The following is a 23,062-nucleotide window of genomic DNA, read 5'->3' as shown; positions in this document are numbered from 1 at the left end:
TAATTATTATCCATAAAGCCATAGCCTGTACCTGAGTAAAATCCACTTTGCGTACTGTCGACATCCTGCCTGTGGAAGCGTTTACTCTATCATAAAGTACAGAAGGTGTTGCTGCACTTACCGAGCTGATGGATGAAGTGTGAGAAAGCTGCCGCAGCCTCCAGCCCTGGAGCTCACTAACATCAGCTGATGACAGCGGCGACAGGTGCCTCCCCAAGCAAGCGCACGCTTCACACAATGCTTTAACCCTTCACACACCACTCAGTGCAGATCATCAGTAGATTACCGAACCTTCACCGTGTCCACGTTCTGAGGTTGACACCACAAGACCACCAGGTATGGTATATTAAATATAATCAGTCATTCAGCTTTAGATCAGTCAAACTGCAATATTCCTCCACAAACAGAGAACAAGTAGAAAAATCAAAGCCACTCAGCATTTGGTTTTTGATGTGTAATTTTTAATTTCACAAGTTATTTAGACCAAAATCCAGTTATTATCATTGGTAGAACAGTCACGTGTAGGTCCCAGATACAGGTCCACGGATCTAATGATTACAATGAAACAAGTACAGTAACAAATGAAACACTGAACATTTGGTGAAGTAGATGATGAGACTTCAAAGCAGGTTGTGCCATGTACAAAGTCCTAAAGAAGAAACAAGCAGTTCACAACATTTAAATAAAATATAGGTTTGAGGAAACAACGGACAGCTCCGTCAGACTGAACATAAATGCAGATAAATATGAATTTTGCATTTTTCTAGCTTAAACAAGCACAAAAAAGGCTCACAGAAACCAGTGAGCAGGTCTGTCGCTGAACAAAACCTGTCCACTCACAGTCAGCCACGACCACCAGGTTGTGTTGTTTACTCATGGAGGGCATTAGGCGAACATTCACACTGTCATTCATGGCTCTCGGCAAAACAACTCCCCACTGCTGCATTAAGTGCGTGTTGCACTTTCAGAGTGACACATACAGCGCAAATAAGAAATGACTTACTGTAACCAAGTTACAATAAAACACCAGAAGCTTCACACAGCTGAAGCACATCAGTGCTGTGTGCGAGTGGGAGATCCTACGCACAGACTTTGCGGCACTATAAAAGTACACGTGAGAACTTGAATAAGTATTTACAAAACTTTACATTTCTGTACCCTGAACACTTCATAGCGCCACAACCAGACCAGTTTAAAACCAGTACAGATATTAACACTTTAACAAGTTTGAATATTGTTTGAATTGCAAGAATTTTCACTTATGCTAATATCAGCTATTTAAAACTGTTCTTATGAACATTTATAACCTCTGTTCACACAGACTAATAACTCACCAGGTCACAGAAAAATCACAGTTTTGTTAAACTATCATATTTGTGCAAAAGGGGCATCCATCCATGTTTTCACAGGGGAATTGCCAAGTGCAAAGAAAAGAGGATCAGAAGCTGTAATGTGCGGAAGTTCTTGAAGTGAGTGATGGTAAATGAAGAAAACAAACAAATGCTAGTTTGTCAAACTACAAGCCAATAAAATTCCTGTCATTTAATTTACACCCTTTGAGCCCAAAACCTTAAAGAAAGAACCTGTCAGACCAATTACTTGTTCCAACTTACTTGTTCAGGGTAAAAATATCCCAGATACATCACATGTTCTGAGATACATCCATACATGCTGATTAAAGTAACTTAATTACTATATTTCGTTACTCTTTTGTGGTTGTAGCTCTACCGTGAAATAGTTAGAAATTAAATTAATTGTATGAACTCAGTTAAAACTGTATGAACTTGCCATTTATGGATATGTGTATAGATTAAAAATATATAGCTGAATGGCAGACAGTGTGGAATGCTGGTCCTAGCTAAGCTACTTTTGCATGTCATCATGAATTACTGTCTGCCATTCAAACACAAGCACCTTTAAAGGTCATTGGCCTATAAAATACAAAACTTTTTACTCAAAAGGATGGTTTTAATTTAGTGCATGTTCATGAATTTACTGCCACTTATTTCACACAAGCGAATAAATATCACACTACTCTAAATAACCACCGTAGATATTACTGTTTGGACAAGTCACACCCTTTATGCTTCCTTTAGGCCACTGATGTTTGATTGTATTGCACACCTTAATTAGGTCTACAGACCATACAGTCCTGACGACTAAGCCCAGCGACCACTGGAAACAAAACTTCTGCTGAAGGAGAAACTTGTGTCCGAACCCTTGTGCTTTCCCCAAGCGCCAAAGGGCACCACAATGATTGTGCTGTTGTCCTCTGACCCATACTGAAGAGCCTGAGAGAAGGGAATCAGAAGAATTAAAATAATACCTACAGGCCTACAAACTCGTGGTTTGATAAATACAAAGTCAAGCATGAATGTCTTACTTGATCAGATATTCTCTGAGCTGCCTCTCTGGGGTCGTTGCACTGGTTGATAACGTCGCAGATCTCCTGGCTATTCATAATAAAGTTAATGCCATCTGTAGTCAGTGCCAGGAAGGAGTCATGGACATGATGCAACTGAAGAAAGCAGTAGAACAGCATTAAAACATATCGATAAAGATTTTGGGACAACATGAGAGCAGGAGGAGCTGAGATTCGATTTCCATACATACCGACACTCTCTTGGTCTCTGGCTCAGCAATGACCCCCATGTTCTTCAGGTCAAAATCGCCTATGCTGCGTGTCATTGCCAACCTGGCGTTTACATGTGGCTGTCCAAGACTGTTCCAGGTAATAAAACCGCCGCTCTTCTTTATCCTTAATGCAAAGAATGGAGGATAAGAGAACAAAAACAAAACCAACCAACCAATAATAACCGTGATAATTCTGGTGTACCTCTCTTTCTCATCCTTCCTCTCAGGAGTGTGGTCGACAGTGAGTTTATGGGCCTTGCCTTTGCGGCACAGCATGGCGCGGCTGTCGCCGACACTCGCCACCACCAGCTCGATGCCGTCCCTCAGCAGGGCCACAGTGGCAGTGGATCCAGCATTTACCCCCGGTACTACAGAGACATAAAAGGAAACATCAGCGGTGGAACAAGTCTTAAAAAGGTAAACACAAAAAGTCAATGCACACAGTTCACACTCACACAGTCCCATACTAAAACAAAAACACATGGGTGGGAAGTCTTATAGGGAACTAAGGACTACACAGTAAACGGAGGAGGCAATCACACATGCAGGATGAACTGTTTCAGCACAATTTGATCTGAGACCACATAAGACAATGAAGTGATTTTAATTATTTGATACTTAATAAATATTAATGCAGGCAAACAGTAACACGTTATCATGAACTAAACAAAATGGTTTAAGCCAACTGAGAATGTGTGGCCAAGGATGTTTGAGCAGCAAATCTCTAACTGCACGTAAAAATATCATTTGCATTTTTAGGCATATATTTCTGTCCAAATTAAACAAACAAGAGGACTATTCATTCAAGACTACAACTAGAATTGTTCTGTATATTCAGTACACTGCGTCTCATAGGCTACATTTGTCACTATTGACATCCATTGGCTTCACTGAGTATTCAGACCTGTTAAATGTTGATTCTTCTTGGGTCACCTCCCTGACCAAAGACAACACTATGAAGAGCCCTAACAGTGTCAGCTATTAGAGCCACCATGCTCAGGAAAACCCTTTGCTTTACAAATCTTTTATAGCATTTGCGGGCTTTTTGTGTTTTCATATGAATAATTATCCACAATGACCAAATGAAAGCGCATTTTCATTTAAGTCTAGGGACATGTGTTGGAAGATTTACATTTTTACCATGTTAAATGAATTATACAACAATTTAAGGTAAAAATAAGAAAAAGTGTCTGAATACTTTCTGAAGCTACTGTGCATCTCAAACTTGTCAAATCGAAGCACTCTCGTAAGAAGCGTTGCATACACTTGTCGAGAATAAAAAGGAAGAGAGAGGAGTGAGAGAAAGATAGGGAACCTTCCAGTAGTCCAGGATTTAGGACCCGCTGGACTCTCCTTCAATATTTAGCCTCTCGTCATCCACATTGGTGCCAAGGGCCTCCAGCTCTTAGCTGGATCAGCAGCTGCCGTAGATAACATGCACACACACACACAGGCATATTGGGACAATTCACACAGCGTGGCTGATGTATGGCCACGTAACAGGTGTGCTAGTCTTTAGATTAACAGATAACCTTATGAGACATAATGCCATTTGAGAAATAAAATGCTAATTTTAAAAGTTTCTATATGATTAGGGCAAACAAGAAGGTCAGACAACTGGAGAGCTGTTGCTTTAATTGCGAAATGCGAAAGAGGAAATCATAACCTGTACCCCCAATAAAGTAAATACCCTTTGCAGCTGAGAAATCCTCACCAGATGGGCGACAAATTAAAGGAAAGAACAAATGTCTCAGTAGAGAGGTGGTCATCACTCAAGTCTTTAGAGTAATTCATTGGCATGCACTCTACAAGCTTCTGAACCTTTGGGCACCATTCTTCAAACGATAGTCACTGGTTTGATGATCACAGTAAATAACTCACGCAATTTCATGTTTATTAAAAGCTACTGATGATTGACATGACCCCTCATGTCCTGTAGAGAAAAATCACACACATACTCAGATTCTTCCTTTAATTTGTCTCCTCTCTGTATGTGCAGATACTGGAAGCAGTCAAGCACTAGTCTTCACTCTGCCAGGGACTGGTTTACTGCTCATCAGTCACTGTATTATATAATTCTGAGTTAAATGACAGACACCCAGCCAAAAGAGCTCAGGTCATGTCAGTCATGTTACAGTGTCAGTACATGCAGTACTTCAAACACTAAGTAAGTGTGGTTTTGAAAAGAGCAGAAAAAAAGCCTTATTACCTATTATGTGTGCATATAGAAACAGTGTATTTATGTACATGCAGCATAAAAGCACCTACCATTTGAAGAGATGTGTAAATGCTTTGCAAGAGCTTTATCTACTTCAAGGAAGGCCTGTTTTAAAACTAATTCCAGATTTGACTCCTCTGCCACAAGATCCCTGAAACAACAACAACAACAACAAAATGGTCAAATGGCAAATTATTAGACAGTGATTTTCTAATTATGACTAATGTATAGCATGTTTATTTAATGCCTTACTTTATGAATTTCTCCATGTATTTTTCACAAAAGTCAGCTGCTTCTGGCCCACCATGCCCATCAAACACAGCAAAATACAGGATGCCGTCAGTCATCTGGGAGACCTTGAAGCGGTCCTCATTCTCCTTGCGTTGCCCAATGAGTGAGGCACAGCCTACCTTGGACAAACTGACTTTAGGAATGAGCTTGCCATAGCGAATGCTAGGAGGGAGCAAGATGGGCTCATCAATGCGATTGTCCCAAATGCCAAATGAGTCCCAAGTGGTAGGACGGCCACTGCTGTCTGGATCAAAACGCGTGTTGCTGTATCGTTGTCCTGACGGTGTGTAAAGTTGCCTCTGGATTATGGTGAACTGGAGGTGTCTGTCGTGCTGGAATGGAGGTGGGAACTGGGCCGTCTGAAAAAACCCGCTGCGAGCCACATGTGGACCACTGCACCTTATCAGGCGCACAAGACAGGCTGCTGACATCCCCCTGACAGCTTGGACACTGAAGAAGCACTGGATGCAGAAGTAGAGGAATGTCCAAATGCTGAAGAACAATAAAAATAGGTTTGTTAGACTGTTTGCAGAATTGTAATGATTAAAGGTCTGTTAGTTCAAGAAGGTTTAAGATACTAGGATGCCTAAATTGTTGCTCTTATAGCCAGGATCCCTGTGGTATTTGGGTTCAAGGTCCCTTTAACGTCTCAACCTCTTTTTAAAGTAAAGAGGTTAAAACTGTATAACCATGACAAGTTATTAACTGAAAAACAACGGAGGGCAAAAAATTCTCTATAACGAAAAGAAATGCTTTGCAGAAAATTAATCAGTAACTCTTTTTCATAAATCAGTTATTTATCCTATGGTTACATTTTGACAACAACGAAACATTAAAAACGCTTCTAACTAAGAAAACAAATATATCTCCATTCTATAACATCAACCGGAGGTAGTAATAACGTTTCTTCAAAGTATGCACGTACAAAATGATAAGTAACAATCAGATCAAAGCAATGACGCAACAGCAAAACAACTAGCTTAGCTACTTGCGCTAACAACATACCAGTATGTCGATCATACAAAGCAATTTGTGACATAAGGATCACCATGTTTCGGTTTTATTACTTAAGCAATTCAAAACACAATGCTGGCTTTGTGCAGCTATAAAATGCAAGTGGTAAAACGCAAAAAATAGAGGTTGTCATTAGTGGTTAGCATTATCTTACATTAGCCTGCTAACGCAGCGTAGATTGATTTAACGGACTAGCTAGGTGGCTTCACTGTCTGACTTTTCCGTGATCGCCCCTTCACCTTATAGCAGTGAATTAACCACAAACCATACCTTAGGTCTTTAAACGTGATTCAACCCTGCGATTCTTGAATCCCAGTAACGACTGAATGAAAGCCGCCGCCTTCGTTTTTTTTTGCCAAAACCTTTATTAGAACAAACAATGCAGCAACAATTCGCATAAAAATACGTCACATGTGCAAATGCAAATAACAATAATAGAGGAAAACAAATATAGACAAACCTTTAAAACCGTATAGATGTGTGTTAATCCTTGGAAAACACAGCGATGGAAACCGACAACACCACACACGTCTCGTCGTAGTTTGACGCTCCACCAACGAAGTGTGTTATGTCACCGCACCAATCAGTTTAGCGGACACGACTACGCCTCCTTATACGCCCACATGCATGGCACATACGATTGGTCAACGACGCTATTAATGACAACTGTCCCTACCAATAATATACCGGAAACTTTGACAAGCGCCAGCCAATCGCAGACGCTGATTTTATTAAGGTATTTGTAGCTTCTAGACCAATAGAACGGGGCTGTTTTTTTCTGCTGTTGATGGAGGTCTGTTGGGGTTTCCTTAATTGGTTATTCAATGCTGGACTTTTTAACCCCCTGGGTGCTGTGGCCATTTGTGACCACTGCCTACCTACCCACTAAACTGGGACAAAATCGGACCAATCACAGCATTAAGGTCCATGTTATTCAGTGACGTAGGTGGCTGTGGCACTTCCTCGTTTGTTTTCTGAGCCGAACCCAGACGCCCAGCTTCAAGATGCATCTCTGCAGGTGACAGAGTCTTTTAATTTTTAACAAACCTTATACGTTACACCACCCTTTATGTGACCATTTAGGCTTCGGCTGATAAGCGGGTTCCCGTCTTTGCCCCCAGCGTTGCTTTAGCTTGCTAAGATTAGTTAGCTAATGGTTAGCTGTACTGGCTTGTGCGCTCATCCAGCCTTCTGTTTGGGTTCCGTCACTCGACTGTTTAACCAGATAATGGCAGTGGAAATGTTTACCTGAGCTACTCAGTCTTTTTTCATCGTCTCTAAGTACACAAAGCAGGCCCAGACCACTCATCTACAGCCTTTCTCGCAACATGAAGCTATTGTTGCATGTAATTAATGTATTTACAGATGAGAACACTGGACCGTTTACACTTAACACACGTATTGCTAACTTAGCCAGCTCTTTGCTTAGCGGACTGACATTAAAATGATTCTGACTGCACTGTTAGTACGTCCACCTCTAGGACTCTGTTTCCTGTACTGTATGTGGAATGTGTGCTGTACATGTGTGTTGTACATATGTCATGTGCCCTTTTTATACTGCACAAAAGCGTTTGCACATTTCCTAATCCTCTGCATCGTACTGTTTTTCTTTGTGGCGAATTTCTCCACTGTGGGATAAATAAAGTTCATTTATATTGTATCTGTATTAATGTTTAAAAAATAATAAATATCATATAATAATTATGATCTCTTAGCTAACTTGTTAATGTTAATTGTTTAATTACATTACAGACTATTAATTTTTGGTCTTAAATTTTTATAAAGATGATTTGTTATCATCAAGACAACATTTTATTACTATTATTTACAACGTTTATTACCTTAGCCTAACACAGTCAGTGCCACACATGTATTACTGGTGAAGTGACTGCTTGGGGCTGCGTAAGCTTGGATTACAAATATATAGTTTATTCAACCACATGGCCTGTTCATCTGTCATAGTACTTACATAATTCCCATGCACAGCCCACCATGAAGCCATGATCCTTTATTTATTGCTTAGAGCATCATCCGTGGTTCCATAGTCATTTTGTGTTTCTAACAAGGCAAAAATAAATAATTGTTCTGTGTTGTTTTATCTGTAGGGTTGGAATTTACATCAGGAAAAAAAAGAGAGGCTGCTGAACACTATAGTCTTCCTCCGTGTGGCCATCACGCACATCTGACTTTTCACGTTGGCGCTTCTCCCCACCCTCCTTGCCAACATGCTGTGTTGGGGCAATGCAAAAGATGGACAGTTGGGTGCTGGTGTGGACAGCAACCCTGTTTTTGAGCCAAGGATGTGCCACATGTTCAGTGACAGGGGACTGAAGGAGGTAGCCTGTGGAAGGAAACACTCAGTGTTCCTGCTCCATGATGGCAGTGTGTATACATGTGGCTCTAACAGCTGTGGACAGCTGGGCCATGACAAACCAGGGACCTCCCCAGGTACGCTCTCAGCATTAACACCATTTTTATTGACTTTTAGTTAATTATTACAGATTTTGGGCTGCATCATGCTGCTACACTGTGTTCAGTTTTCAATTGTGGAAAGGTATCTTAAGTTTTGTTAGAAATTGTCGGAATATTTCTATCGATCATTGTGAGTTAATAAAACGACAACATTTAGTTGATTGGACACAGAACTGAATAAAACCTCATGTTGAGAATTTGACTTGTTGGAAAATTATTTTAATTAGTACAAAGTATGAATTTCTGCTCAGATTGTTTTTTTTCGCCGAGAGCATCAGAATTTATATTTCTACAAGATCTGAAAAACTCCTATAGAATGTGAAGTTATTGCAGTAGTGGGTCTGTATTCATTTCATGGTGTCCTGCTGTGAGGTTTCTTCAAAAACAAGAATATTAATAAATGACCTCAAACCTGAAATCTGTATATATAATATATATTTTTAAACACTCATGTAATTTTACTTACTATTCTCTGAAGTGGCTTCATAGATAGAATTACAATTTATGTTACAAATAACTTTTTGCTAACAGACATTTGATGGTGTGCTGCAGATTGTCAATCCTTTCCTCGTCTCTACAGAAATAGTCTCGTCTTTGGATATGCAGAAGATAACTGTGGTCTCCAGTGGTCGAGCCCATTGTATGGCGATAAATGAGCAGGGTCAAGTGTTTGCCTGGGGAGCTGGTGAAGGAGGTCAGCTGGGCCTTGAGACTACAGAGACATTTGTACGGATCCCAAGGTGACTGTGTCTAATCCACGATAGGTGAAATGAAGTTCTCAGAGACACACGAGGAAAATACTACAGTTGGACAATATTAAAGATGTTATGATGTATGTGATATACAAATGTTTTTATTTTGATTTATTTTTTGTAGACTAGTAAAAAGACTGTGTGACCATCAAATCTCCCAAGTAATGTGTGGGAATCAGCACTGCATCGCACTGTCCAGAGGTGGGAATTACACATTCTCTTTGAAAATCTAGAAAATTGTGTCATAGTAATACAATGACGTTCCATGTTAGTCATCTAAACATGGCTTTAAATTGCAGTAAAAGCCTTTATTTTCAAAAATTAATTGTATTGTCTTTAAATTAATGCAATACAGACAGAAATTCACTGATATTTCATTAGATAGTTTTGATAAAGTTGACATGTATTGTTTAGATTAGCTTAGATCAGAGACTAGAGATAGTTAAAATAGAGGTTGATATTTTGTCAGGGATATTGGTGTGGACTTGTTATTACAAATTAAAATCCTGTGTCTGTGTTCTTCAGATGGCCAGTTGTTTACCTGGGGCCAGAACACCAGTGGTCAGCTCGGTCTGGGTAAAGGAGAGCCCAGCAAACTGTTCCCACATCCCCTCAAGTCCCTGGCAGGCATTCCTTTGGCACAGATAACTGCTGGGGGAGACCACAGCTTTGCTCTGTCCTTGTCCGGAGCTGTGTTTGGCTGGGGCAAGAACAGAGCGGGCCAACTGGGTCTTAATGATAAACAAGGTAATGACTGGTTAAGAGAGGGTGTGCACACGGCCATTTAAAACAGTGGAGTACTTGTATATTGAATGTTGTGCAATCTTGTTGAAACTTGCTTGAAGTTGCCTGAAGTTGTTGTCAGAAGTCTCAGGCAGGACATTAATATGAAAAAAAAATTTAAGCAAATTCTGTTTTCCTTTAGCACAGTTTATTTGCTTTGCATGATTAATAAGCATTTTTGTGAAGATGCAGGTTTTTTTGTCCTTGTTCCCTCAGTCTCGCAGCCTTTGTGGATAAATATGACATGCAGAGTGTGACGTTACTTGCTTGTTTATGTTCCTTCCCCTAGATCGTGCTGTTCCCTGCCACATTAAGTTTTTAAGATCTCAAAAAGTTGTTTACATCAGCTGTGGAGATGAACATACAGCAGCGCTCACAAAGGTTGGATTTCATCCTATTTCCCCCCTGTGCTCTGTAGTTAAGAGAACAATGTACTGTATGCACTATGTATGGCAAATCACCCAGCTTCACATGCCTGGTGCTCAGAAATTGATTTCTTTAAAAAACTAAACTCTGTAACGTCTCTGTCTCTGGCAGGATGGAGGCTTGTTTACATTTGGGGATGGCTCGTGGGGTCAGCTTGGCCATGGCTCAACTAATAACGAACTCCTACCCAGACGAGTGCTGGAGCTCATGGGCACTGAGGTGTCTCAGATTGCTTGTGGAAGGTACATCAGGATTTTGTTTACGCTTTATAAGTGGTACATCTGAAACTGTGGATATTAGTTGTAGAATTAAAGTATTTTCTACATGTTATTCTCTAAGAGAGGCAGAATAATAGAAACACACTCTTTACAGTTAATACGCAGTTAATACAGTTAATCTTTGTCTGTATATTATTGTTGATTGTATTGTTGAAACTTTGTGAGTGTATACCTGATAATGTGTACATAATAATAGCTCAAGCTGGTATCCTTTCTGTTTTTTTGTCAGGCACCATACCCTGGCGTTTGTGCCATCCTCTGGTATAGCTTATGCGTTCGGGTGTAACAGCCATGGGCAGCTGGGCACAGGGATGCTGCAGGATGCTAAAAATCCTTTTCCTGTCAAGACAAGTTGGCTGACTAGAAATTTCCGTAGAGCAGGCAAGTAGAGGGATTCTGCTGCATGTGTGTGATGGTGACCAGTGTGGTTCCTTAAAATACTTTTTAGTTGTTGCCCAGCTGAATTTAGTTTTCTCTTGTTTCCATTAGAGTCAAGTCAGTATACTGTGATTAAAGTTGTCTGTGGAGGAGATCATAGTTTCTTACTGTACACCAGTGAACAGGTATGTGATTTCTTAAGATATGGACTTATCACCAAGCTAGAGAAGAGTTATGTTTGCCTCACTTGATTTCACTGTAATGTATGTTTGATATGAGCCTGACGTCTGTGGCAGTTTCTTTTTGTTTCATTCTGAATCCTTCTGTCAGCATGTGTGGCTTTCCACTCGCTGATTTTGCAAGTTTGACTTTAAACCTTTCTTTTACTTTTACTTTGCCTAAAGCATATCAAGAAAACAAAGGAGTGTTTATAAGAGAAATCTGAGAAATGATCAGCAAAAAACATTTTTTTATTGCTTTGGATTTCTTGAATGATATAACCTTCAACAAGTATAAAACACACAAGTCACGGGACGGATGATTTTTTTTAGTGGATCTGATTAAAATGCTGATACCTTTGGGTCAAGAATGTCATTTTTACTGATTTGCTGATTCTACTCATTACATGATTTCTACATGTTCAGATTTGAATGGTACAAATTTTAGTTGAAGAATGTTCAGAAAGCTTTAGTAGTGAAGTTGTTAAAGTTGGCAACCAGCCACAACTTCCAGGCCAACAGTGTTATCTAATTTGTCTTGTTTCAGTCTCAATAAAAGAGATATACTTTCAGCTTTTTTTTGCTGTAACAATATATGAAATACTAATAATTAAATGGCACCTATCATGTGCTCCTAATTCAAAAATATCATTTAATCAGTAATCCGCTACAATACCCATAGTGTGTGTGTGTGTGTGTGTGTGTGTGTGTGTGTGTGTGTGTGTGTGTGTGTGCGTGTGTGCGCGCGCGCCGCGCGTGTGTGCGTGTGCGTGTGTGTGTGTGTGTGTGTGCCACAGGGTGGCGCTCTTGTCTAGGTTTTTCCTTTGATGTTTGAGAACTGCTCAACCTGTAATAAAAATTAATAAATAAAAAATTTGAGACACAGCACAGATTTTGCAGTATGTGAATCTCAGGTGACATTCATATTTTGGAAATGCTGCTGCAAACAGTCATTCATATCATGTACTTTTCTTTTGCTCCCTGCAGTATCCAGCCGCCCCAGAAGACTTCAGAGTGGTCAACATCAGTAAAAGTCTTTATCCAATCACTTATGAAAGGTTAAATTCATGGAGACTGAAACTGATGTACAGTTCAGATTCTACTATCACAAAGTAAGTAATGTGTAAAATGGATTAAGTATTTTTTTGCAGTACATAAATTCAAATGTCAAATTTATTGATGTTGTTTTTTTTCAAGCAAGGGACAAGGTATTTTGTTTAACCAATTAGACTCCATGTTTTATCTCTTTTTGTGCTCAGTGAGATCATAATTCAGCTTTCCTCTACGGCTTGTTGGAATGCCAGCTTTTTGGACAAAGGGTATGCACATTTCCTCTGTAAAGTGATGAAATTCATCATTGCTTTAAACCTAGACAAACTAATAGTAACAGTTAGTACAAGGCAGTAAAGCCTTGCCCTTCAGACATAAAATGTTTAATGTCTTAAAATTCTCTTTGCATGAATGACCTCCTCATTTGACTTCATGCTTTCACTAGTTGAACAAAAACGTCACTCATGTATATATAGGCAAAAGATGCTGCAGTATCCGTATTGCAAACCTCCATGTTAAGCTCATCCACTGTGATGTGTGATAGTTTTTAATTCATTAACAGATACTTTTATTGTGCCCACGATATGTAGAGATTTCCTGATCTGTTCTCTATCTTATAGAAATACAAACTCTGACTTAAACAGCCTGCAGTTATTACAATAAAAGTAACTATGAACCACGTTAGGCATTATTTAGACTGGAGAGCTGTAACAAAATTGATGATGGCTGCAGGGGAAAAAGCTCTTGCTGTTTCTGGTGCAGGTATTTCCTTCGTAGTAAAGTCACACATGGCGCTAACACACAGACTAGCATCTGCTTCTGTGCTTTTTGTTTGGCAAACAGTCTCTGCTAGATTAGACCTCATCTGTTTGTGTTTTGACTAAATACATCCTTTAGGAATGTGACGCTGTGGGCATCAGTTAGTACTTGCTGTCCTTGGCTGAACTCTATTCTACATTAGGGATTGACTTTTATACATTTTAGCTGGCAGTACATATAACCACTCTCGCTGGCCTGATTAGAATATACTAATGCTCACTCGAAAGCAAGTGTGGAGCATAAGCCAGTTGATCCGGAGACGTTTTACATGCATTAATGCTAATGCTATCAAGTTCCTGAATCTAAGTTTAAACTTGTTATTCATCCTGTTATTGATGACTAACACATTGTAAATGGTCCTGATAATTCGTCGTTTACCTTCTCAGTGATGATGCCCACTTCAAAACCAACCCAAAGGTTCCAGGCATTGATCTCAACTCTGTCAGACTTCTGTTTGAGTCACTGAGCAAACCTGCATTCTCTACACTTCTGGAGCAGGTAACAGTGTGTTTGTAGTAACATGTATGTTAATAATATTTAAAATTTTATTTCAAAAAACTAGCTTCCTGTATTTTATCATCATCATGATAAATATGACATCCGCTTGTACAACTTGTTGACAATATTAACTTCCTCTTTGGGTTTTGTCATCTTAATAAGTGGAACATTGGAGTGGTTCACTATCTGCCTTGCATTTAAGCAAATCAAACGTGCATCTCCAGTGTGCATATTGTGCTTGTTTGGAAAGTACATCTAGTTCTGCCACAAATGCACGGCGCAAGACTCAGAAGTGAGTCAAAACCTCCAACATTAGATCAGTAATGTCAGGTTTGGGACTCGTGTACCTTCTGAATGTCATTTCTTACTGTATAATCTGTGTGTAGACTGGGGCCACATTCAAACCACTAAATGCTGCCGTTTCTCCTGCTGTCTGGTGGATCAAAAAAAATCACATTTTAAACACCTTTCTATATACTGTGTGAAAACATGTATATGTCCAACCTCTTCTTAGGCCACCAAGAGTTTTGAGAGTTTGCTGATCCCTCAGCTTCCGCGTTCTCCTCCCGACGTCGAGGCCATGAGGATCTACCTTATCTTGTCCGAGTATCCGGCTCTGCAGGATTCCAAGAACTATATTCGCCTCACTATCCCCTTGGCAATGGCCATTCTCCGTCTAGACGCCAACCCCAGCAAAGTATTGGGTATCATATGTGCATGCACACTAGATGTTTCTTAAACTAATCGAGTCATTCATATTTCCCGCTGGTTACTACATCACATAATGTGATCTAACACCACATTACTCTATAGTTTGTCCTCACAGACCGCCAGCATCCTCATCTGTATCCACATCACCAGCTCAGTACTTAGCTTGTTACCTGTTATCACTGCTGATGGATAAATAAACTCGCCGACTTTCCACACAGCTAATCACACTAAAATATTATCATGTTTTTTGAGTAATTTGTTCATAATTAGATTTGATCTGCTTTTCTGTCCATGCAGACAACTGGTGGTGTTTAGTGGATGACAGCGTGTTCACCAGAATGGTCGACATGTACAAAAGCATTGTTGTGTTCATGCTCACGGGGGGCAAGACGCTCCTAGTGCCGGTGTTCTATGAAAACTATTTTCTCGCCACGCTAAGGTTGCTGGAGAAACTCCACAAGGTACGCAACAAGGTCACCTGCTGCTGCTGTAAACGTCTTTGCAGAGGAAATGTGTTTGTCCTGGTAAAATGGTTCCTGGAAGTTCTTGAGAAACCCGTAGCCTACCAAGTACTGGTGGCTGATTTCCTGGAGCTGACACAGGTGTTCTTACGCAGGTAAACCTGAAAGCCCACCATGTGGAGTACAATCGCTTTTATATCCCTGACATCACCAGCCTGGTGGACATTCAAGAAGACTACCTCAAATGGTTTCTGAGTAAAGCTGAAATTGTGAGTGCTGAGATTTTCTAATATTGCTGCACCTGACCTCTCCTTATTCACGCATGAGCACACAAAGTCACCAGTAGCGGTTCACTTGGGATTCTGCTGCACATGTGGCATTTTAATAATGCTAACGGAAGTCTCATTACACAGACAAACCTACAACTACTGTACATATTTGTAACTCTAAACACCTTCTCATTCTGTTCTAGAAAACAGGATCCTCTCCTTCACAGGTAGATGAAATGATGATGATGATGATAGTAAAGATCTATAGTCTATAGTGAAATATTAAGCGTACTTTGTATACCTGAGATATTTTCAGCCATGTCTTCTTTCTCCAGCAGAATGATTTTCCCTCAGTGAACCTATGTGCCTATCCATTTATACTGAACGCTCAAGCCAAGACAACCATGCTGCAAACTGATGCTGAACTGCAAATGCAGGTACATTCTTCTAATATAAAAGTGGTTTTATTTGCAATTTCACATAATAATACAATTTCAAAAGGATTTAATTGTATTTATTCTTTTCTGTCACTGTCTGCGACAAACCCAGATGGCAGTAAGCGGTGCAAACTTACACAATGTCTTAATGCTGCTCACACTGGAACCCCACCTTGCTAGGAACCCTTACCTGGTGCTTCATGTGCGCAGGAACCATTTAGTGAGTGATACTTTACGTGAGCTCACCATGTACAATGATGTGGACCTCAAGAAACCACTCAAGGTAAGCTTCATAACGACATCTCTAAATTCTGAACAATGATCAAAGAGAAGATCTTTGATCATCTAAAGGTCTCTGTACCTTTTGTGACATTGTTTCTTTCGTCTCCTTCACTGCAGGTGATCTTTGATGGAGAGGAAGCGGTAGATGCAGGAGGAGTAACAAAAGAGTTTTTCCTCCTGCTGTTGAAAGAGCTGATGGATCCTATCTATGGAATGTTCACCCATTATAATGATTCCAACCTACTATGGTTCTCAGACAAAGTAAAGTACAAAAATACTAAAAGCTGATGTGTTTGACTTGTGGTAAAATAGTGATCATAAATTAATTTATCATAGAACCACTGATTTTAATGTTACTGTCATCCATTGTTATTAATGTTTAGGAGTCAGAAAGTTTATTACTTTGTCCCAGATAGGAATACTTACTCACATGAGGTTAACTGTTGACGGGCAGCTCTTTTTTATATGTTAATGACTTCTTCCTTGCAGCTCTGCCATGAACAACACTGTTGTTTAGTGTTCTCCTGTAAAATCATGAACACTGATATTAGCCATTTCTGTAGAACCCACATGGATGTTTGTCCTTAAGAAATCTAAAGGGTTCTCCAACTTTAAAATATCACTATCAATAGTAGTATGAGTATAAATGGTTTATTGATTAAAACCAGTTATGCTGTATCACTTGTACCAGCACATTAGGGTAAGTTGTGAAGTGTCCAGAAATGCTACACTAAGACCATTTCCTTGTATTTCTGTGTGTCAGTGTTTTGTAGAACAGAACTGGTTTCACCTGATTGGGATCATTTGTGGCTTGGCCATCTATAACTCCACAGTGGTGGATCTCCATTTCCCTCTGGCTCTCTATAAGAAGCTGCTCGATGTGCCCGCAACGCTGGACGACTTCAAAGAGCTCTCACCCACTGAGGCCAGGTCAGGTCGCTGAGCAAGGCAGATTTTATTACTATTAATTCGCACAGATGACAGCTTTTTGTTTTCCTTAGAAACTGTATTTGCAGTTCTTCATTCTGTCACCATCAGGAAAGCCATCACAAAAAGGGCAAACTGTATTTATGTAAAGGCCGCAAAGACCCTTATCATTTGCATTGTATTTTTGTTTATATACAGAAAGATTACACTGCAAACTTGTCATTGGGTGCAACAGTGTGTCACACTCTTACATAACCAGTGGTTTGTTTTTTTTTTAAGTACCGCTAGGAAATGCCTCTTCATTGAATTTGCAGGAAGAAAGTATTTGCCTGGTGCCTAATGGTCTGTGGTTGTTTATTGATCTTGAGATTAGCCTTAACAGCCTACAAGTAGGGCAGCACAGCCTCTGGTGTTAGAAACATACAGGATATGATCTCAAAAATATCCTGCATGCTGCGCTTTTATTTTGACTTTCTTAAAGGTTCAGGCAGTTCAGCTTCAACAGTCTGCTGTCTGCACACTGCGTACCTCACTGACAAGAAAGAAATAGGGAAAAAATGCTGCTTTGTTGAAATTAATTTTATCATGTTCTGATCCTTTAAAAATATTGCAACGTTATCTCAGCTCAGTATTAATTGGGTCTAATTGTAACAGAATAATAGTCTTTTAAAGTACTGTAGGTTAGTGCTATTTCAACAACACTTATTTTCCCCTAAAGTCATGTTAATTGTGTTTGCCTTTTTCAAGATAAACAGCCTTTTTTAAAATTGTGTGGCAGGAGTCTACAACAACTTCTGGATTATGAAGGAGGTGATGTTGAAGAAACATTTCTTCTCAACTTTGCTGTGAGCATCACCTCTTGTCTGTTTTTTGGTTGGATTTACTCATAATAAAGCAAAGTTAAATGTGTGCCATAGTTGTTTAAAAGTGTATTTGGTAAAATGTGTTTTCATTGGAAATATTTTAGTTGCAGATTTGTACATTGTACGTTGTATTTCCATGCTAATACTTTCACAAAGAAGCAACAGATGAGATAGAAGAAAATGACTCATGTCCAGACTTAAGACTTACTGTGTTCACAACCTAGATCACCAGAGAGAACTATGGGATGACAGAGGTGAAGGAGCTGATCCCTGGAGGAGAGAGCATCAGTGTGGATAAAAACAACAGGTGAGGTCGCAAAACAGATCAAATTTAAGCAGCTGAAAATGTAGGCGGACATTTCAGTTGATTGGATTGTTGTGAGAAAAAAATTCATCCTGTCTCATCTAAAATGATCTCGTCTTATGAATATTTATAATTCCCTGCACTCTGTTCTCTTTGAAACAGACAAACAGATGATCGTCAAGTTTTTTAATATATTTTGTTCCAGCGTTGAGATTATCGTGTGCTTACACAGCTGACAGCTTGTATCCCATTGTTTCAACTGAAGGACACGTCTTTTAAAGATATAAAAATAAAATAGATCTGGTATTTGGAGAGGCACTCTTTATTTCATTCGCCACAATCCTCACCCGGTTTCTTAACCTTGTCCTTGCGCCAGTGCCATTGATTACAGTGTTATGAGAGGGAGTCCTTTGAGAGTTGTGGGCTGGGCGGTGTCAACATGTCTGACTGCGGGTGCTGCACAGATGGTGAGAGCGGCAGTGACCCAAGTTGTTCCTGCTAAATCCCTTCAGTGCACAGATATGAAAATGTGATTAGATAAATGATGGAGAAATCTTAATGTCACGTTAAAACAGAACAAACGCATCGATTTAGATTGTAAATTAGATTTATTCTACATATATACTGTATGTGCTACAGAGCTTGTCAACATACAATACATACAGAACCAGTGTGCTAAATACATAATTTTCTATAATTTAATACACAAATAAGTTTTAATTCATTTAGACCTTTTTGGAATACATATTTCAACACTTGGATTGTATGTTTTTAGTGATGGACTCCTGGACGAATCCAGCAGGAATGATGAGATTTTCAGTTTAATCTTAATCAACTTCTGCAGTGACACCTCAGTGACATGTTAACATGTTCATATCAGACGGAAAGAGGATGATAATGATAAATTCCTTTGAGCCTCAAAGACAAATTTAAGGACTATTAAATAATAAACTAAAATAATACATTATCTAGTAGGATGTTACGCTGTCTTTTTTTTCCTGGAAACTTTCATTAACCCTTTCTACATGTCTTATTTGCTGAACCCAGATCATCTTCAACCTAGATTTAAACGATTTAATTAAAAGGAACTGGCTTTTTGTCCTCTAAAAAGATGGATTGTCCCCACAGTATGACCATGTTAAACAGATTTGTGTCCCCAAGTGTTTACAGTCACGCCTTGAAGCCTGAAAAACTTCTTTCCTTATAAGCTGATTTGCGAGGATGTAGCTGCAGCACAAAACATATTAATGATCTGAATGTTTACATTGTGTGTGTGTGTGTGTGTGTGTGTGTGTGTGTGTGTGTGTGTGTGTGTGTGTGTGTGTGTTTCAGGAAGGAGTTTGTGGAGGCCTATCTGCGCTACGTGTTCTCTGACTCGGTGAGCGAGCAGTACTCAGCCTTCTCTGCTGGTTTCCTGAAGGTGTGTGGGGGAGAAATCCTGTCACTGTTCCAACCGTCTGAGCTCATGGCCATGGTAGTCGGCAACAACAACTACAACTGGGAGGAGATGGAGAAGGTCAGCATGCGGTTCACAAATCTCAACATGACCCTACCAACCATTCATCCATTTTCATTTTCTGCAAAACGAAAAATGACACAGGAATGTCTAACCATTTCTCACTTCCTACTTGTGGTTAGATTTGTCCTTTTTTCATGTTTTTGTTTTTTTTCTGCACAGGATTTTTCACCATATCTCATAGAATTCATATAAAAAAAACACTGTAAAATTGGTCAAAAAGATTTATTTTGTACCTGTTGTGAGAAACACGAGTTGTATGTGGACAAACACAGATAGAGGCTCATTTCTGAGGTTGCTTTACTGATTGAAGTGTAACTCTCAGATGGAACACCACTACTGACTATATAACATGAAAAGTCTTTTAATCAGCTTGTCTTGTGTGTCTTTTTGCAGAATGCTGTTTACAAAGGGGAATACACAGCCACTCATCCAACAGTCAGATTATTCTGGGAGGTTTTCCACGAGTTCCCTTTGGAAAAGAAGAAGCAGTTCTTACGTAAGACTTGAACTGGTTCACTTCCCAGCGCTGCTTGACCGTTTAATTCTCATGCTCTCAGTACTGACTTTACTAAAACATGTTATCAAATCATATTGCAGAAACATTCAGCTTCACTGGGGGTTTAGTTACACCCTGGTGTAATGAGTGACCCTGGCTCTATGTTGCAGTTGCTAACATGGTAGCAGGTTAAAGCCTGCTTGGTTTAAAGATTTATTGAAATCAGTTTGATTTGATTCTCGTACGTCTCCTCATGCAGTGTTCCTGACTGGCAGTGACCGAATACCCATCCACGGCATGGAGAGCTTACGCATCATCATCCAGTCCACCACAGCCGAGGACCACTACCTGCCAGTAGCTCACACCTGCTACAACCTGCTGGACATGCCACGCTACCAGACCAAAGAGATCCTGCGCCGCCGTCTCACTCAGGCTGTGGAGCAGTACGAGGGCTTCAGTCTGGTCTGAGGACCAGACTGAGACATCTGCAGCCGCTTTGATGCACTTTAACAGCAATACAGCCCCATGTCAGTGTTGAAACACTGCAAAGGGGAAAATTAAGATATCACCCTGTATTTATGCTTATAGAATTGTTAAGCATACTAAATCTGAAAGGTCTAGCTATGTTAATGCAAAGTATTTGTTGTTTTTATTGTTTTGGGCAAATCTTCTCAACCTTTAGGGACAATTGGGAGAAATTTCAAAAGCTCATAGGTGGATATTTGTTTTAAATACATAGATTTGTCACAAATGATCTATGCCATGTTAAAATTTGCAGCTAAGGCTTATGATTTTAGGGCCTAAAATTAAAAGCCAGAGAAGGTTGAGAGGTTCCGGCTTTGAGTGTATGTTTGCTGTATTTTTGTATTTTTTTTCCAAGACACTGTATTTTATATTTAACCTTCTAAATTCTATTTTTCACTTTTAGTGAATTATGTTATTACGTTAAGACAGTATATCTTCTTTTTGTTTTTTTAATTCAGTAAATAGAATGGTTATTTTTTTGACAAATGAATATATATATATATATATATATATATATATATATATATATGTGTGTGTGTGTGTGTGTATATGTATATAATATTTGCCCCTTATTGTGGGAGGACTGCTAATCCTTTTAAATCTGGACAATGACATGCCCTGTTTGTTTAAAAACAGATAGGTGATGATTATCTGGCACGCAGGTGAGTGCAGGATGGAACACCGTGAACTATTTGCAATCTTTCAGCTGTGGATCACAGAGAAGCTGACTTTGTCTTAACCCTGCATTCAACAGTGATGCCTTCTACAGTAAAACCTACAATGTGTGCACAGGAAATGCTGTCTTTACAAAGTTCATTTCTATTTGTTCTTGTCTGTGTGCATGTTGTTGGGTCAAAGCAAAATCCTGATTGTAAACAAAAAACACGAGAGATTTTGGGAGGTTTTAGGGTTATATGAGAAGACACCATGACTAAAGCTGAATGTACTCATGGCACACCTACATTAATAGTTACTGTGTATTCTTCTAATTTTATTTTATTTTGGTACAAAGACGGTAAGAATTAAACAGCATTTTAAACTATTCCTTTACTCTCTACATTGTATCATGTAAAATAACAACCATGCATGTATCTTCTGGACAAACCAAGCATTGGGAATGTTTCAGTGTAGGCTCTGGAAAGTGTGATCGCAGTTGTGATATTGATTATTTGTGTGCAAACCAACCAAATAATCATTTTTTCAGAATATAACCTTGTAGTATTACTATGAGTCACTCTACAACTACAAAACATATGCATGAGTCAGTATAACATACAAGTGATAAAACAGAACACATTTATGGTTGTGAATAGTTCGGCTTTTAATTGCCTACATTCCCTGGTCGTTTACTCTCTTTAATAAAGATCTGAATATTTTCCCTACACTGTCAATGGTCAGTGAGGAATCACTTATGCCTGTAACTTTCTGCTTGTTGCCAAGCAACCACTGAGGGCTGGAAGATTGCAGTGTAGGTCTGCATGGTTCTGTTTCTGAGTCTTCTCATTTAACTCCACACTTTTATAATAACAATTGTATTTATCCAAACTTTTATAATTAAAAAATAGAGATTCAGAGTAGATATTGTGATGAGCTGTTTCTGAGTTGAAAACAACAAAATTGTGGAGTACGTGGCGGGAAGTAAAAACTTTTTCATAGTTACCTGAGGGCAGATGGCCCGTTATTGTTAAATGTACTACATTTAAAATATCTTTCATATCACTTGTTCTGTAAGCTTGCTGTATTAATCCCTGCTGTTAGGCCTGTTCATCTAAAATAACGCTGAATTTGGGTTGAGCAAATGTGTGAAACGGTCTTGCATACAGTATCTTTAATATACTTTTTTTCTGTATTTCATACTTGACAGTGGCTTAAAGTGATTGCAAACAGTGAAAGGACTTGATGTGTCCTAACAGATCACACTGACACACTCATAGCAATAAGAAACGGCCCAGTGACACAATGTCAAGCCTCTCCATCTTAACTCTATACTGCATCTACAGTACTTACATTCTATGTTTTGTCAGCCTTTGTTATAATTCAGTCTGAACTGATCTCCTCAACATTCAGTCCTATGCAAAGGTTTGTGTGGCCCTGGACTTATTTGCACCTTGTAATGTGACATGGAAAATGTGATTTTTGCATATTTGTTTGAAATCTACAAAATACACTGATGTTTTGATTAAAATGCAACATAAAAGCAGAGTTTTGGAGTATTGGCATATATTTGTCTCGTACTGGGATTGTGATTCTGTGCAAAGCTCCTGTCCTGTTGAATTTTCCTCCAGAAACTTACTAAACCCTGATGGTCAACAAGTGTAGATACAAGTTAAAGAAGAATTTTTCTCCCTCTCCTTCTCCTGACCTGTAATTTGATTTACATATGACTTTGTCAATAATGACTGACCAATAATTTTCAGACTCTTAGAGTTCAGTCAAT

General features: G+C 39.2%; 2 protein-coding genes across 6 annotated transcripts; one reads left to right on the top strand and one right to left on the bottom strand.

Moving 5' to 3' along the window:
* Positions 1-439: 439 nt before the first annotated feature.
* ppm1kb (protein phosphatase, Mg2+/Mn2+ dependent 1Kb) lies at positions 440-6,767 on the bottom strand. 2 transcript variants are annotated; one of them, XM_029155992.3, is made up of 8 exons: positions 6,618-6,767; positions 6,428-6,519; positions 5,105-5,635; positions 4,903-5,003; positions 2,837-3,002; positions 2,614-2,758; positions 2,384-2,518; positions 440-2,291 (listed from the first exon to the last, which is right to left on the bottom strand). In XM_029155992.3, exons 3-8 carry the CDS (start codon positions 5,572-5,574, stop codon positions 2,160-2,162), a joined length of 1,149 nt encoding a protein of 382 aa, XP_029011825.1. In that variant the 5' UTR covers positions 5,575-5,635; positions 6,428-6,519; positions 6,618-6,767; the 3' UTR covers positions 440-2,159. The 2 variants fall into 2 exon arrangements, with proteins under 2 accessions (XP_029011825.1, XP_029011834.1); XM_029156001.3 differs by lacking the exon at positions 6,428-6,519 and having other exon boundaries at positions 6,618-6,751.
* Positions 6,768-6,937: 170 nt separating this feature from the next.
* herc3 (HECT and RLD domain containing E3 ubiquitin protein ligase 3) lies at positions 6,938-22,827 on the top strand. Of its 4 annotated transcripts, none has more exons than XM_029147960.3 (25): positions 6,943-7,175; positions 8,263-8,605; positions 9,210-9,369; positions 9,506-9,582; positions 9,907-10,128; positions 10,454-10,545; positions 10,702-10,832; positions 11,098-11,249; positions 11,358-11,431; positions 12,452-12,576; positions 12,724-12,783; positions 13,720-13,831; positions 14,346-14,535; positions 14,840-15,003; positions 15,159-15,272; positions 15,476-15,499; positions 15,611-15,709; positions 15,822-15,992; positions 16,109-16,252; positions 16,755-16,921; positions 17,697-17,763; positions 18,006-18,088; positions 19,418-19,601; positions 19,998-20,100; positions 20,360-22,827. In XM_029147960.3, exons 2-25 carry the CDS (start codon positions 8,383-8,385, stop codon positions 20,566-20,568), a joined length of 3,147 nt encoding a protein of 1,048 aa, XP_029003793.1. In that variant the 5' UTR covers positions 6,943-7,175; positions 8,263-8,382; the 3' UTR covers positions 20,569-22,827. The 4 variants fall into 4 exon arrangements, with proteins under 4 accessions (XP_055367924.1, XP_029003793.1, XP_029003638.1 ...); XM_029147805.3 differs by having other exon boundaries at positions 15,608-15,709; XM_055511949.1 differs by lacking the exons at positions 19,418-19,601; positions 19,998-20,100; positions 20,360-22,827 and adding an exon at positions 18,248-19,317 and having other exon boundaries at positions 6,938-7,175; positions 15,608-15,709.
* The last annotated feature ends 235 nt before the right edge of the window (positions 22,828-23,062 follow it).

The sequence above is a fragment of the Betta splendens genome, chromosome 1 (assembly GCF_900634795.4).
Source record: "Betta splendens chromosome 1, fBetSpl5.4, whole genome shotgun sequence".
Lineage (NCBI taxonomy): Eukaryota > Metazoa > Chordata > Actinopteri > Anabantiformes > Osphronemidae > Betta > Betta splendens.
The sequence above is the reverse complement of the archived record's forward strand: the minus strand, read 5'-3'. Positions and strand labels throughout refer to the sequence as shown.

What these genes read in the sequence shown, in the direction of transcription:
- ppm1kb (XM_029155992.3), bottom strand. Translation starts at nt 5,574, where the DNA reads ATGTCAGCAGCCTGTCTTGTGCGCCTGATAAGGTGCAGTGGTCCACAT. An exon ending in TTTACACATCTCTTCAAATG is followed by an intron (nt 3,003 to 4,902) that starts GTAGGTGCTTTT and finishes ATGTCTCTGTAG; the next exon opens with TACCGGGGGTAAATGCTGGA. An exon ending in CTCAGAGAATATCTGATCAA is followed by an intron (nt 2,292 to 2,383) that starts GTAAGACATTCA and finishes CCCTTCTCTCAG; the next exon opens with GCTCTTCAGTATGGGTCAGA.
- herc3 (XM_029147805.3), top strand. Translation starts at nt 8,383, where the DNA reads ATGCTGTGTTGGGGCAATGCAAAAGATGGACAGTTGGGTGCTGGTGTG. An exon ending in TGCTGGAGAAACTCCACAAG is followed by an intron (nt 15,004 to 15,158) that starts GTACGCAACAAG and finishes GTTCTTACGCAG; the next exon opens with GTAAACCTGAAAGCCCACCA. An exon ending in ACCTCAAGAAACCACTCAAG is followed by an intron (nt 15,993 to 16,108) that starts GTAAGCTTCATA and finishes CCTTCACTGCAG; the next exon opens with GTGATCTTTGATGGAGAGGA.